At 65.3% G+C, this 15,637-nt stretch overlaps 2 protein-coding genes across 3 annotated transcripts; both read right to left on the reverse strand.

The window, feature by feature from the left end:
- Positions 1–9,702: 9,702 nt before the first annotated feature.
- LOC139683669 (interleukin-36 receptor antagonist protein-like) lies at positions 9,703–12,687 on the reverse strand. The gene is made up of 6 exons (XM_071579021.1): positions 12,591–12,687; positions 12,392–12,428; positions 12,144–12,274; positions 11,180–11,323; positions 10,987–11,111; positions 9,703–9,956 (listed from the first exon to the last, which is right to left on the reverse strand). Exons 2-6 carry the CDS (start codon positions 12,418–12,420, stop codon positions 9,753–9,755), a joined length of 633 nt encoding a protein of 210 aa, XP_071435122.1. The 5' UTR covers positions 12,421–12,428; positions 12,591–12,687; the 3' UTR covers positions 9,703–9,752.
- An 835-nt stretch (positions 12,688–13,522) lies between these two features.
- LOC139683670 (interleukin-36 receptor antagonist protein-like) lies at positions 13,523–15,499 on the reverse strand. Of its 2 annotated transcripts, none has more exons than XM_071579023.1 (5): positions 15,415–15,499; positions 15,020–15,080; positions 14,847–14,935; positions 14,629–14,765; positions 13,523–13,974 (listed from the first exon to the last, which is right to left on the reverse strand). In XM_071579023.1, the coding sequence occupies exons 1-5, from the start codon at positions 15,416–15,418 to the stop codon at positions 13,837–13,839; spliced, it is 429 nt and encodes a 142-aa protein (XP_071435124.1). In that variant the 5' UTR covers positions 15,419–15,499; the 3' UTR covers positions 13,523–13,836. The 2 variants fall into 2 exon arrangements, with proteins under 2 accessions (XP_071435124.1, XP_071435123.1); XM_071579022.1 differs by having other exon boundaries at positions 13,523–14,046.
- Between the last annotated feature and the right edge of the window lie 138 nt (positions 15,500–15,637).

Consider the following 15,637-nt stretch of genomic DNA (forward strand, 5'->3'; position numbering starts at 1 on the left):
TGCGGATGGAACCGTAAAGAGCCTGGGGGGAATTGGGGGGTCAGGAGGGACCTGAAGGGGAACTGGGGAGAACTGGGGGATCAGGAGGGACCTGGGGGGTCTGAGGGGGAATTGAGGGGTCAGGAGGGACCTGAAGATGTCTGAGGGAGCAACTGGGGGGTCAGGAGGGACTTGTGGGGGGTCTGGGGAAAAACTGGGAGGTCAGGAGGGACCGGGAGGGGAGGTCTGGGGGGAAAATTAGGGTGTCAGGAGGGACCTGGGGGGGGGGGAATTGGGGGGGAATTGGGGAGTCAGAAGGGACCTGGGGGGGTCTGAGGGGGAATTGAGGGGTCAGGAGGGACCTGGGGGGGAACTGGGGGGTCTTGGAGGGAACCCCCTGTACCTTCAGCTGGTCCCTGGGGAAGTCCTGCCCATCCATCATCCCACTGAGGTTGGACACGAACTCGGAGCTGCTCATGGCCCGGCCCAGGCGCTGGGGGGGGGTACATTTGGGGGGTGTTGGGGTCTGGGGGGGCACGTTTGGGGGTGGGGGCCCCAAATCCAGCCAAGAAATTAGGACCACCCCCAATCTCCCCCAAAAAAGGCACAGGGTGTGGATTTGAGGGGTTTCTGGCCCTCCCTGCGACTCACCTGCCCGTGCAGGTCCGTGTTCAGCAGCATCAGGGCACAAGTGAGGGAGTGAACCGAGTCTGGGGGAGTCGGGGTGTCAGGGGGGTCCAAATCCCTCCCCGGGGGGTGTCACCGCCCCCCCAGTGAGGTCACCCACCCCCCTGAACCCCAAAAGGTGTAGTTTGAGGGCCCCTGGGGGGCTGGAGGTGGTGGTGGTGGAAATTGAGGACCAGGGCGAGGTGATGGGGGTAAAGGAGCTCTGGGGGGGCTGGGGAGATGTTTGGGTTTGGGGGGGGTCAGGTTTGGGGATACCTCCCACCCCCTGAACCCCAGGAGGTGCATCTGGGGGGGACCACGAGGGGCTGGGGGGAAGGTGGGGGTGGCGCAGCTCTGGGGGTGCCCCGGGGGGGGTTGGGACACCCCGGGGGGGGTTGGGGCGCAGGGTCTCACCCGCGGATGGGAAGGCCCCAGGGTTGCAGTGGTGGAAGCGCCGCGAGAAGTGGCTGAGGACCCTCTCCCGCTCCTGCGTCTCCCCCGACAGCACCAGGGCCTGCAGGAACAACCTGGGGGCACCCCCGGCATGGGGCACCCCAAAAACACACCCCTGGGGCACCCTGGGGAGGGAGACCCCCAAAACACACCCCCAGGGGCAGCCCATGATGGGGGACCTGACAGGGGAACCCCAAAACATCCACCCCCCAAGGATCCCCTCAGGCCTGGGTGTTCCACAGTCTGCTCCCTCCAGACCCCAAATCTGCCTCCACACCCCCCAAAACAGACCCTAAAATTACCCTCCTGCTCCCCAAGAGTCTGAGGGACACCAAATCTGCCCCCAAACCCAAAGCACCCCAAATCTGCCCCACCGGGCCCCAGAACATCCCAAATCTGCTTCTCCAGTCCCCGTAACACCCCCAAATCTGCCTCCCCAATCCCAAACACGCCAAACCTGCCTCCCTGAAGCCCAAACCTGCCCCCTGGAATTCCCACATCCCAAACCTGACCCCCCCAAACCCCAATTCTTCCCCTTGGATCCCCCAGACCCCAAATCAGCTCCAGCCCCTCCCTCCCCTCCAGCCACCCCAAATGCCCCTCCCCCCTGTCCCCCAGCCCCTTCCCCCCCACCATCGATTTTGGGGGTCCCTTTGCTCCCCCCATCCCAACCTGAGTGCCTGGTCCAGTGTCTGCCCCTGGAACTGGAAGAATTCCAGGTATTCCTGGGCCACCATCGCGCTGAAGTCATTGCTGGGGGGGAGGGGCACACGAGCTTGTGGGGGTCCGGAGCCCAGAGGACCCCAAAAAAGGGGGCGGGGACCCCCCAAGCCCTTACTTTTTGCGGAGGAACGAGGCCACCTGGGACTTGCGGACGCCGCGCAGGTGGAAGAGGCGCCAGGCCAAGCGCTGAGCGTCCCCCCGGCCCGGCAGGGACCCCCCCGAGGGCGGCCTGGGGGGCACAGGGGCGTGAGCAGGGTGGGGGGTGTTGGGTTGGGGATGGAGGGAATGCAGGGGAATGGGAGATGGGGGGCGGTCCAAAGGGGTCTGGGGGCTCTCAGGGGCCGGGTGAGGGACAAACAGACAGAGCTGAGAAGGTCTGGGGGGGTCAGGCAGTGCCGGGGGCGGGGGGACCCTAAACCCCTGCCCGGGGAGGTGGGAGGGGGGGAAGGAGTGGAGGACTGGGGGAAAGAGGAGGGGAAATGAGGGGGGCTGGGGAGGGGGGCAGGAGTTTTGGGGTGGGATGGGGGTCAGCCAGGACTGGGGGCATCCCCTAAACATTGCCCAGGTTGGGGGGAGGGGGGACTTGGTTGAGATAAACGAGGGGTTTGTGGGGGTTTGGGAGGGGGGGAGGAGGTTCAGGGGCAGTTGAGGGACAGATAGATAGAGCTGAGAGGGTTTGGGGGGCTCGGGCAGGACTGGGGGGGTCCCCTAAACTCTGCCTGGATTGGGGGGAGGAAATGAGGGGGGTTGGGGTGGGGATGGAGGGGGGCTGGGGGGAGCCAGGGGGATGGAGCGGGTGAGGGGGGATGCGGGATCAGAAGGGATGGACACACAGCTGCAGAGGACATAGAGGCACAGACAGGATTTGGGGGGTTGGGGGGGCATGAGGGGACACATGGAGGGGGCTGGGGGAATTGGGGGTCTGGGGAGGAGCAGACAGGGGTCGGGGCCACAGGGAGTTGTTTGGGGGGGGTCACAGGAGTGGGGGGAGCAGGGGGAAACAGGGGAGTGTGGGGGGCACAGACAGAAATGGTGGGCCCGGAGGGGGCAGACAGAGCTCTGGGGGGGCAGCGGGAAGTGGGGGGGTCCCACGTGGGGCCAGGGGTGCTGGGAGAGCTCGTGGCCGGTGGGGGGTCCCTCACCCGGGGGTGCTGTTGGGGGGGTCCACAGGGGGCTCCGGGCCCGTCTCGGGGGGCGGCTCCTCCGTGTCGGGGTGTGCAGAAGGGGGTCCGGGGGGGGGGTCGCTGCGCCCCTTCTCCCCCCGGGCAGCAAGAGACCCCCGGGAGCCACAGAGGGCCGTGCCCTGGCGGGGGGGGGGCCCCCTGGGACCCCTCAGAGAGCCCCAGTCCCGGGGGAGGCAGCAAGAGGAGGGGAGAGAGGGGCTGGGGGGGCGCCTGGGGGGGATCCTGGGGGGTCACGGGGCTGGGAGGGGGTTTGTGTGTCACTCTCAGGGGCACGGGGGGTCTGGGCTGGGGGGGCTTGGGAGGCAGCTGGGATCCCCCTCCCAGGGGCTGACAGAGGGGGCTGAGGGGGGGCTTGGGGGGCGGCTGGGGGCTGGGGGAGCTCTGGGGAGGCTTAAGGGGGGTCTGAGGGCTGAGGGGGCTCCGGGGGGGCTTAAGGGAGGTCTGGGAGATGAAGGGGTGCTGGGGGGGCTTGGGGGGTGCCTGGGGGCTGGGGGGACTCTGGGGGAGTTCAACGGGAGTCACGGGGCTGGAGGAGTTCTGGTGCCCCCCTCCCTGGGGTAAATCGGGGAGGGACAAGGGCTTGACAGGCAGCTGGTGCCCGCCTTTTGGGGGCAAATCTGGGGGGGTTGGAGGGGGCCAACATTCCTCTCCCTGGGGCAAATCTGGAGGCGCTGGAGGGGGTTGGTACCCCCCTTTTTGGGGCAAATCTGGGGGAGTCTGATGCCCTTCTGGCTGGACCAAATCTGGGGGGGCTGGAGGGGTCTGAGACCGCCCTCTTTGGGTCAAATCTGGTGGGGTTGGGGGGCTCTGGTATCCACTTTTTGGGGGCAAATCTGGGGCAGCTGGAGGGGACTGGTGTCCCTCTCCCTGAGACAAGTCTGGGGGGGCTGGAGGGGTCTGGGACCCCCCTCTTTCGGGGAGCACATTGAGGGGGTCTGGGGGAGGTTCACTCCCCCCTTCCTGGGGCAAATCTGGGAATGTTGGGGGGGGCTGGTGCCCCTCTTTTTGGGGCAAATCTGGGGTAGTTTGGTACCCTCCTTTTGGGGGCAAGTCTGGGGGGGCTGTGAGGGTCTCGTAGCCCCCTCTTTTTTGGGCCATACTGGGGGGCTCTGGGGTGGTTTGGTGCCCCCCTTCTTGGGGCAAATCTGGGGGAGCTGAGGGGAGTTGGTGCCCCCCTCTCTTATGAGGCACACTGGGGGGCTCTGGGGGGATTTGGTTCTCCTCTCTTAGAGGCAAATCTGGCGGGTCAGGGGGGGTCTGGTGACCCCCTCCCTGGGGGAAATCTGGGGGGGCTGGGAGGGTCTGCAATTCCCCTTTCTGGGGCACATTTGGGGGGGCTGGGAGGGTTTGGAACTCCCTTTTTTGGGTTAAAGCTGGGGAGGCTGGGAGGGTGGTGGGAGTCCTCAGGGGTGGCTTTGGGGGGGTCAGGGGCCGAGGGGGAGGCAGATCCTGGTCTCCCCCTCCTGGCGGGTACCCGGGACTAGGGGGGTCCCAGGCCCCCCCCACTGGGGTGAGCTCAGAAGGGGTGAGGGGGTTCCAGTCCCCATCACCTGGGCTGAGCTCCAGAGGGGTGGGGGGAGTGGGGGGCTTCTGCCCCCCCCACTCCACCTGCAGCCCTGGGGGGTCCCCTGATCCCAGGGGCAGCTCGAGGGGGTCAGAGAGCACCAGGTCTGAGGGCTGGGAGGGTCCTGGGAGAGGAGAAGACACAGGGCGGCCCATCAGCATCAGTGCCCCCCACACCAAACCGAACCGCCCCAAGGGTGGGGGTCCCCACACTCACCCCACTCCACAGCGATGGCCCCAATGGCCCCAATGTCCTCGATGTCCCCTCCTGGGTGACCCTCAAGGGGTTGGGGCATGCAAGGCGTTTGGGGGTCCCTCTGCCCCACTGCAGTGTTCCCCGGGCTGTCCCCCCCATTGGCAAAGGTGGTGCTGTGGGTCCGGTAAACGGGCACCCCCTGGGTCCCCCCAGGGACCACCAGCCGGCTCTGGAACAGGGGGTTGGAGTGGAAGTGGGGCTCCTCCTCCTCCTCCTCCAGGTCCTCCTCTTCCTCAGCATCTTCCTCCTGGGAGGAGCTGCTGTGGCCACTGCCATTGTCATTGTCATGACCATTGTCAATATCATCATCATCCTCTTCCTCTTCCTCTCCGCTGGGCCCAGGGGCTTGGGGCTCAGGTGAGATGGTCCCATCCAAGGGCATGGACTTGGGCAAGCTAGTCCCATCCATGGGCATGGTCTTGGGTGAGATCGCTGCATTCATGGGCACTTGCTCCGGAGAAATGGTCCCACCTGAGGCCATGAACTTGGGTGAGATGCTCCTGTCTATGGTGACAGACTGGGATGAGATGGACCCATCCATGGGCACAGGCTGGGGTGAGATGGACCCATCAGTAGGCACAGACTTGGGTAAGTTGGTCCCATCCATGGACATGTTCTTGGCTGAGATTGTTGAATCCATGGGCAGCTGCTCCTCAGAGATTGTCCCAGTCATGGGTGCAGACTTGGGAAAGATGATCCCATCCTTCGGCCCATCTGTAGGTGTGGATGTGTGTGACATGGTCCCAGCTACGGTGATGCTGCCGGATGAGATGGTCCCACCCTCTGGCATGTGCTCCCCTGAGATGTTCCTGTCCATGGGCATGGACATGGATGAGTTGGTGTCATCCATGGTCAGGGGCGTGAGTGAGATGGTCCCGTCTGCAGCCATGTATTCCTGTGAGATTCTCTGACCCGCGGGCAGGGACAAGGGGGAGCTGCTCCCACCCACGGACATGGACCTGGTGGAGCTGCTCCCATCCATGGACATGTGGAAGATGCTCCCAGACATGAACACACACCCTTTGTCCTCCTGGAAGATGCTCCCATCCAAGGGCAAGGACTCAGGTGGGATGTTCTTGTCCATGGGCATGGACTCAGGGGAGACGGTCCCACCTGAAGACACAACAGAGATTCTCCTGTGTGTGGATCTGTGGCCTTGGCCCTCATGGAAGGTGCTCTCATCCATCGGCATGGAATTAGTTGAGATGTTCTTATCCATGGGCATGGAATTGGGTGGGATCTTCTTATCCATCGGCATGGAATTGCATGGGATGGACCCATCCATGGATGCATGGATGATGCTGTCACCCATGGGCATGGGTGTGAGCGAGATGTTCCCACCTATGGACACATGGAAGATGCTCTCAAATGTGGATCCATGGCTCTGGAGCTCCTGGAAGACACTCCCATCCATAGGCACAGACTTGGTTGGGATGTTCCCACCTGTAGACACGTGGAAGATGCTCTCAAATGTGGGTTCATGGCTTTGCTGCTCCTGGAAGATGCTCTCATTCATGGGCATGGACATGGGTGGGATGTTCTCATCTACAGGCACAGACTTGGGTGGGATGTTCCCACCCCTGGATATGTGGAATTTGCTCTCAAATGTGGACCCATGACCTTGATGCTCCTGGAAGACGCTCCCATCCATGGCCATGGAGTTGGGTGGGATGTTCTTATCCATGGGCACAGACTTGGGAGAGATGGAACCTTCTGCAGACACGTGGACTGAGCTCTCAAATGTGGATCCGTGGCCTTGGAGCTCCTGGAAAATGGTCCCATCCATGGCTATGGACTCGGGTGGGATGTTCCCACCCACGGACACATGGAATCTGCTCCCAGAGGTGTATCCATGGCCTGGGAGCTTCTGGAAGATGCTCCTGGCCACATCCATGTTCTCCATGTTCTCCTCAGGACTCCCTGGCCGTGGGTGGGGGATGCCGGGCGCCGTGGCCCTGCAGTGTTGGGGGTCCTGGGCTGGGGGGTCCTGGGGGTCCGGCTGCCCCTCGAGGGCTCCCTGCAGGTCCCACACACATTGCTGGGCACGGGCCAGGCTGGCCCAGAACACGTCAGGGGAGCAACCAGGTGCCTGGGGGGGAGTCGGGGTGGGGGATAGGGTGGGGGTCTGGGAAGGGGTCATGGGGGGTGCCAGGGAGGGGGTCAGACTGGGGGGAGGGGAGAGGGTCAGGGTTAGGGGGTGTGCCAGGGGTGGGGTCAGGGAGTGTGCCAGGTTGGGGGGCAGACTGGGGGACATGGGAGGCTCTTGGGGGGTTGCCAGGGCAGGGGGCACCCCCTCAACACACCCCCCAGAGAAGATGATGGCATCCTGCGCCGCCAGCACGCCGGGGGGAGTGTGGGGGGTGTGGGCGGGGGTGGGGCTGGGGGTCCCCACCGGCTCCATGGTGCCCGTGCCTACGGCTGCCCGGCCAGGGAGCCCGGAGTGCCCGCAGTGCCCGCAGTGTCCGCAGTGTCCGTGCCCATGGCGGGGGTGGCCCTGGGGGGGGACAGGGGAGAGGGGCGTTGGGTCTGCCCCGAGGGAAGGGGGAAGAGAAGGAGGGAGGATGGAGAAAGGATGGAGGAGGAAGGGAGGGAAGGAGAGAGGAGGGAGAGAGGGAGGAAGAAAGAAGGAGAGAGGAAGGATGGAGGAAGAAGGAAAGAATGGAGGAAAGGAGGGATGGAGGAAAAAGGAAGGATGGAAGGAGGGAGAGGGAAGGGATAAAGGATGGCAGGAGGATGGAGGAAGAGGGAAGGGAAGAAGGGATGGAGAAGATAGGGAGGGATGAAAGAGGGAGGGAGCACTGAGGAATGAGGAAGGAAGGGTGGGAAGAAAGGAGGAAGAAGGAAGAGAGGGAGGAAGGAAGGAGGGAAGAGGAGGGAGAAAGAGGGAAGGATGGAGGAGGAAGGGAGGGAGGGAGATGGGAGAGAAGGAGAAAGGGAAGTCGAGAGGAAGAAGGGAGGGAGAGATGAAGGAGGAAGGGGGGAGGAGGAAACAGGAAGGAAGAGAAGGAGGGAGAGAAGAGGGAGGGGGAACAGAGGGGGCGGGAGGGATGAAGGAAGGGAGGGAAGGATGGACGGAGGACGAAGGGAGGAAAGGAGGGGAAGGGATGAAGGGAGAGAGGCAGGAGATAGGGAAGGAAGAAGAGGAGGTGGAGGAGGAGGAGATGGAGGAGGTGGAAGAGGAGGAGGTGGAAGAGGAGGAGAAGGAGGAGGAGATAGAGGAGGAGGAGGAAGAGGAGGAGAAGGAGGAGGAGAAGGAGGAGGAGGGAGGGGGTCAGGGGTCCCCGCGGACAGGTGGGGGGGCCCAGCACCCTCACCCAGCACCTGCACACCCCGTGTCCGGCCCCGTCACCCCACGGCCCCACGTCACGGCCCCGCGTCACCCCCGCACGTCACACCCCCCCCCCCGCCACCCCCACCCCGCGTCACCCGCTGCGCTTCCGCCCCCCGGGGCAGGAAACGGGGGGGGGCACCCACAGACCCCCACGGGGAGGGGCTGCCCCTCCAAACCGTCCCGCACACCCCGGAGCCACCGGGGCACCCACACCGGGAGGGGGGTGGCACGACCCCCCTGCCCCCCTGTCCGGGGCGGCAGCACCCAAGGGCGGGCTCCCCAGAACAAGGGGGGGCTTGCATTTGTATTTGGGGGGGGGCTGGGCCCCCACCCGAACTCTGCCCCCCCCTCAGAAGACACCCCCCCCCGGAACAGACGCACCGCCCAGGGCTGGGGGGGCTCAGAGGTTTTAAGAGGGGTCGCAAGGGGTGAGCAGGGACCCCAAAGGCTTCTAAGGGGGCCTGGAGGGGGGAAGGTCTATGAGGGATCCCAAGTGGCTGTGGAGGGTTCTGGGAGGGGACCCCAAAGGATGAGGAGGGGACTTGAAAGGGTGGGGGTCGCCGAAGCGTGGGGGAACCCCAAAGGAGTCAGGGGGGACCAGGGGAGGGGAGGCACCCCAAGGGTGAGACCCCAAGGACTGCGGGGGAACCCCAAAGTTTGGAGAGGGCTCAGGACGGGGGGAGGGTCCTCAAGGGTTGAGGGGACCCCAAAAAATGTCGGGGTGACCTCAAATGGGTGGAGGGGACCCCACAGACGGTGCGGGGCTCAGAGATATTTGGGGGTTCCAGGAGGGACCGCCAGAGTCCAAGGGGGACCTCAAGAGTTATGGGGAATCCCAAGAGTTATGGGGTGCCTCAAGAGTTATGGGGTGCCCCAAGGCTTACGGGGAACCCCAGAGGTTACGGAGGGGCCCCAAGGGCGGGAGGGCTCCCAGAGTTTTTGGGGAACCCACACAGCTTGGGAGACCCTCCGGGGCGATGGAGGGAGCCCTGGGGGAGGCTCTGAGGGCCCCATGGGGACCCCCCGCACCCCCCCCGGGCCGTGCGGCCCCCCGGGGACCCTGCCCTGCTCCCCCCTTACCGGCACTGCCGCGCGGCGGGGGCGTGTCCTCTACTGGCCACGCCCCCAGCGGGAGGCGGGACCAGGACCATCCGGTATCGAATGGCCACGCCCATTGTTTGGAAGGCCACGCCCCCTGAGGCCTCGCCCCCCCAGCTGTCCCGGGGAGCGATCGTGGGAGGACCCCGAGCCCCCCATGGACCGATCGTGACCCCCATGGACAGATCCTGACCTCCCCCATGGACAGATCCTGAGTCCCCCACGGACCGCTCCTGAGCCCCCCCACGGGCCGATCCGGATCTATTCTGAACCCTCGTGGGATGGTCCTGAGCCCACCATGGACTGACCCTGAGTCCCCTCCAAACCACACACCACGAGCTGACACCAACACCCCTCATTTTATTTAGAGAACAGCCCTCCAGTGGGTGCCCCCCACCCACAGGTGCTGCCTCGGCTGTCCCCCTGCCATGAATGTCCCCCCCGGCTGTTCCCCTGCCATGAATGTCCCCCCCCAGCTGTCCCCCTCTTGGGTGTGGCGTCACTTGCGGCGCAGGTAGAAGGCGGTGGCCCCGTGGGGGGGCGCCATGGCCAGCGCCTCCCCCGGGCCCGGGGCCGTGCTGAGGAAGAGCCCCGGGAATGCTGCAGCCTCGAAGGTGTGCGTGGACCCCCCAAAGGTCTTGTAGAAGGTGAAGGGCATGGCCTCGTCCTTGCCCCGTGAGAACAGTTCCATCAGCCCCACGTCCTGCCAGAGGGTGGGGGGCACAGTGCTGGACACCACCCTGTGGTGGCACCATCCAGGGAACCCCCATTTTCAGTGCCACCATTGCCAAGTGACCCCATCTCCAGGCGACGCCATTGCCAGGTGACCCCATTGCCAAGTAATCCCGTCTCCAGGTGACCACATCTCCAAGTAATCCCATCTCCAGATAATCCCATCTCCAGGTGACCCCATTGCCAGGTGACCCCACTGCCAGGTGGCACCACCTCAAGGAACCCCCACCTTCAAGTGAAGCCATCCAGAGATGACACCACCCTGGGGAATCCCCTCCTCCAGGTGACAACACCACCAGGTGATACCACCCTGGGGAACCGTCCCCTCCAGGTGGCACCATTTGGGGATGACACCACTTTAAGGTGCCCCCACCTTGGGTTGTCCTCCCTGAGTTGACCCAGCTAGGACTGACCCACCTCTGGGCCCCAGCTACCTCTGGATGCCTCTGCCCTGGGTCATCTACCTTGGGTGGATCCATCTTTAGGTCCCCACCACCCATAGTGCCCCCACCTTGGGTCATCCCTTTTGGGCTGACCCACCTTTGGGTCATGTTGAGTTGTCCACCTTGGGTTGACCCACCCCAGGCTGCCCTCACATTGGGATGTCCCTTTACAGGAGAACAGATCTCCTGCTGTCCAGCTTGGCTTGTTGTCCCACCTTTGGGTGTCCACCACCCCAGGGTGCCCCGTATTGAGTTGTCCACTTTGGATTGACCCAACTTGCCTTGTCACACCTCTGGGTGCCATCACCTTGGGTTGACCCACCTTTGGGTGCCCTCACCTTGAGTCATCCCCTTTGGTTTGAGCCACCTTTGGGTCCCCACCACCCCAGGGTGCCCCATCTTGGGTTGCCCACCTTGAGTTCATCCAACTTGAGTTGACCGACTCCTGGCTGCCCCACCTTGAGTTGTCCCATCTTTGGTTTCCCACCACCCCATGGTGCCCCATGTTGAGTTGTCCCCTTGGGTTGCCCCCCAGGGCCCCCCCAGACCCCTGCTCACCTCGAGCTGCAGCTGTGGCTCAGGGCCGGTGCCACAGGACAGGGCGCGGTTGCCCCCATGGATGCCCACGATGAGGGGGCAGCGCCGGCGCTCCAGGTGCCGGTTGGGCACGACACTGATGGGCTCTGCCGGGACACAGCTGTGGGTGGGGGGCCCTTGGGGGGGTGTCACCCACCCCAGAAAGGACACCCACCTTCCTGGGCAGCGTTGGCCCCCTGCAGGCTGGTGGCCACCAGGTGCCCATCCTGCAGGCACAGCCCCTTCTGCTCCGTGTCCCGCACCAGGTAGTGGTATGGCTGTGCCTTGGGCCGTGTGTCAGAAGAGGCCACCAACACCTCTGGGGACATGAGGACACTTGGGGACATGGGCAGGGCACATGGGGACACAGACAGGGGATGTGGGACACGGGCAGGGGACGTGAAAACACATGGGGACACAGGCAGGGGATGTGGGGACGTAGGAAGGGGACATGAGGACATGTGGGGACACAGGGGATGTGAGGATGGGGACATGCGGATATGGAGACATGGGGATATGGGGACATGGGGATGTGGGGACATGGGGATTTGGGGACATGGGGATTTGGGGAGGGGTCACAGGGCAATGTGGGAATGTAGGGGGATCACAAGGCTGTGGGATGGGAGACAGGGACATGGGGACATGGGCATGACGGACATGGGAGGATGGGAAACATGGCCATTGTGTGGCGGTCGGGCACACAGGCATGATGGACAGGTGGGGCATGGGGCATCATTGGCATGTAGGGACATGAGAACACCACAAGGACATGGGAATGGGGGACACAGGGACATGGGGACATGGAGAGACGGGGGGGCATGCACAGGTTGTCATGGGCACATGGGAACATCACAAGGGCATGGGGATGGGGGACGTGGGGATGGGGGCACAGGGACATGGGGATGGGGGCCACGAGTGTAGTGGGCACATGGGGATGGGGACTGGGAAAGAGGTACACGGGGACAGGGACATGGTGTGTGGGCATCGTGGGTGCGTGGGGACAAGGGGACATAGGGAAATCCGGACATCACAGGGACGTGGGGATGGGGGACGTGTGGGGGCAGGGATGGATACGGGGACATGGGGCCACCTGGGCACGTGGGACCCAAGGGGACACCCGTGTGCCCAGCAGGCACTACCTGCCCCCAGGAAGTCCCGAAATAAGTCCACCATGTCAGGGTCGATGACAGAGTCGGCAGCATCCCCGGGACCTGCCAGGGCCCTCAGGGGGTGGGACCGCTCCGGGGGTCCCCGGGGCCCCTGGGCCCCCCTGCATCGGGGAGGGGGAAGAAAGGGAGGTGAGGGTGGGCATCACAGGGGGCGACCCATCCCAGGCACGAGGGGAGGGACAGCCCCGTCCCCACCCTGTAACCTTGTCCCTGCTCACCTGTCAGCAGGTCTGGACACGTGGGACATGGCTGAGCCTGGAGGGAGAGAGTGGCAATGGGTGACTCGGGTGGGGGATGTCCCTGCCACCCACCCGCGCCAACCCCGGCTGTCAGGAGGCTCCAGAGTGAACGCCCTGGGAATCCTTCCCGGGCAGGACCCGGCACATCCCTGTCCCCATTCCCAGCTCCCAGTGGTACCTGTGGCTCTGTCAGCTCCTGATCCCGTCGATGCAACCTGGGCTCTGTCACCCCACGCTGGGCTCTGTCACTCTGGGACGGACTTTGTCCCCCGGGGGTGGCAGTGGCTTTATAGGGCCAGGCAGGGCGGGGGGCAGAGCCCGCCCCATGATTGTGGGGTAGAGCCGGGCTGGGCGGGGGGACTGTGACGCTGAGGGATGGGGAAATGCCATCTGGTCCCCAGTGTCCCCATTATCCACTCTGATGCCCACGGTCACCATGGCAGGGATGTCCCCTGTGCCATGTCCCCACCACCAGCCCTGTCCCCATGGTGACTCCTGTCTCACAGTGCCAGTGCCAGGCCCCAGTGCCCTGTCCCCAAGGTACTGGTGTGGTCCCAGTGCCCTGTCCCCCTGTGCCTATGGTGCCCGTGAGCCCTGTCCCCATGGTCCCACATGCTCTGTCCTCATGAGCTCCGTCCCAACAGTCTCCTGTGTTCCATCCCCATGGTCCCATGTGCCTTGTCTCCGTGGTGCCTGTGTGCCCTGTCCTGTTGATGCCCATGTGCCTGTCCCCAAAATCCTATGCTCCATCCCCACAGCCCCACGTGTCCCACATGCCCCCTGACCCTGGGTCACACATTCCTTGTCCCCGCGGTGTCTCCATGTTCCATCCCTACAGCCTCACGTGCCCCTGTGTCCCCTGTCCCAGCGGTGTCCCCTCCCCGCGATGCCAGGCCGGGTGTGCCGGTCGGGAAGCGTCGTATCCCCGCGGGATCCGGGAAGGGGCGGCCCGTGAGGTGCCCGGCCCGGGGCAGTCCCCGCTGCGTCACCCCGGGCTGGGGACGCGTCGTTCCTGTCCCCGAGAGCCGGTGGCGCAACCCCGGACACCCCGCGGGTGACGCGGCCACCACCCCTGCCCCATCCCCTGCGCCACCCACGCCACGGGCACCGCGGAGTCCTGAGCATCTTTATTTCCTCACCAGCACCGAGGTGAGGATGGCACTGTCCCCAAGGGGGTGGCACTGTCCCCAGGGGGCTGGCACTATCCCCAGGGGATTGCACTGTCTAGGAGGGGGTGGCACCATCCCGGGGACGGGGATGTCACTCTCCGCAGAGGAATGTCATCCTCCCCTGGAAAATGCCACCATCCCTGGGGTGAGGATGTTCCCGTCCCCGGTGGGATGTCACCCTCGCCAAGGGGCTGGCACTGTCGTGGGGGAGGGTGCCACCCATGCCCAGGGGGAGGGGTCCTCATCACTGGGGGTTCAGCAGAGCTGGAAGTAGAAGTCGAGCAGGTGGGTGGCATCGTGGTGGCGGGAGAGTCCCAGGGGCTGGTGGCCGCGGGCCGAGGTGCAGAGGAACCAGCCGGGGTTGGCGGCCGACTCGAAGCGCCACAGCCCGTCCTTGTAGGAGCGGAAGAAGGTGAAGGCGGCCGAGGCGTCCCCGGTGCGGGGCAGCTCCCTGATGTCCACGTCCTGCGGGGACACCGGCCGGGGGTGGCACCCACGGCCAAGCCGGGGCAGGGGCTGTGCCCCCGGAGTCTGCCGTGTCCCCATCCCCCAGTGTCCTATCCCTGCGGTACCCAGGTGTCCCCTCTCCATGATGTCCCCAGCCCTGTGACATCCCCATCCCCACGGTGTCCCCGCAGTGTTCCTGTCCCCAATCTTTTTGTATCCCCGTTGCTATGGTGTCCCCATTCCCATGGCATCCCTGTCCCCTCAGTGTCCCCATCTCTCTGGTCTCCCCATCCCCTCGGTGTCCCCCTCCCCATGTTATCTCCATCCTCATCCCCATCCCCTCAGCATCTCTGTCCCTGCAGTGTCCCCATCCCTTTGGTGTTCTCGCAGCGTCCCCATCCCCTTGACATTTCCATTCCCTTGGTGTCCCCATAATGTCCCTGTCCCCATCCCTCTCCCCTTGGCACCCCACCCCTTTGCTGTCCCCATCCCCTCGGTGCCCCCATCCCAGTGCCGTCCCCTCGGTGTCCCCAGCCCGCGGTGTCCCCATCCCCCGTGCTGTCCCCTCGGTATCCCCGCCTCGCGGTGTCCCTCTCACACCTGCAGGCGCAGGGCGGGTGCCCCGCCAGTGCCGGTGCCAGTGCCGGTGCCGAGGCAGCGGGTGCCGTTGCGGATGCCCAGGATCACGGGCTGCCGGGCGGGCTCGAAGGCGCGGTTGGGGACCCAGAACACCTTCTCTGGGGGGCACACGGGCTGATGAGCCCCGCGTGTGCCCCCCACACCGCTCGTGCCCCCCGTGCCCCCTGTCCCCGGGTCACCTTCCAGGGCGGCGTTGGCCCCTTGCAGGTGCCCGGCCAGCAGTTGGTCATCGCGCAGGTACAGTGACTTCTGGTTCACATCCCAGATCCTGGAGGGGAGGGACAGCGGTGCCAGTCCTGCCACCCTCTGCGCACCCCTCGGGGGTCGCTGCGGGTCCCCCCGCCCTCCTTACCGGTACTGGAACACCTTGGTCTGCAGGGCGGGCGCCTGGCAGGGCGCGAAGCCTTCGGCCTCTGCGCGGAGGAGGAGAAGGAGGAGGGCGAGGGCGCTGGCCATGGCACCGCCTGGCACCCCCTGGCACCCCAACCCTTATAACCCCCCGAGATCCCCGCGGGGGCGGCGGTGAGGGGCCTCCCGTGGCGCAACCGGCCCGCGGTTCCGCTTTCCCTCCTGCCCCGCCGGGCCCGTCCCGGGGGGTCCCCGCTGCCACCCACGGTGGGACCCCCACCCCGCTGCCACCCGTAGGACCCCAACCCCGCTGCCACCCGTGGTGAGACTGCCACCCCGCTGCCACCCGTGGGATCCCCACCCCGCTGCCACCCGTGGGACCCTCCACCTCACTCTCACCCATGGGACCCCCAACCCCGCTCGTGCACTGCAGGCGAGAGGAAGGAAGGAAGGAAGGCAGGAGGGTGGTGGTGGTGTTGCCACACTCCTGGGGAGAGGGCGGAACCCGCCCCTGCCCAGCATCTCCAGGAGGTGACAACAGAGGTGACACGTGTGGCGGGGACGACGCAGGGACACGACACGAAGTCGGGAAGCGCGACCCCCGCGCGGCGCCAGCGGGGCT

Source organism: Pithys albifrons, chromosome 29, assembly GCF_047495875.1.
Source record: "Pithys albifrons albifrons isolate INPA30051 chromosome 29, PitAlb_v1, whole genome shotgun sequence".
Lineage (NCBI taxonomy): Eukaryota > Metazoa > Chordata > Aves > Passeriformes > Thamnophilidae > Pithys > Pithys albifrons.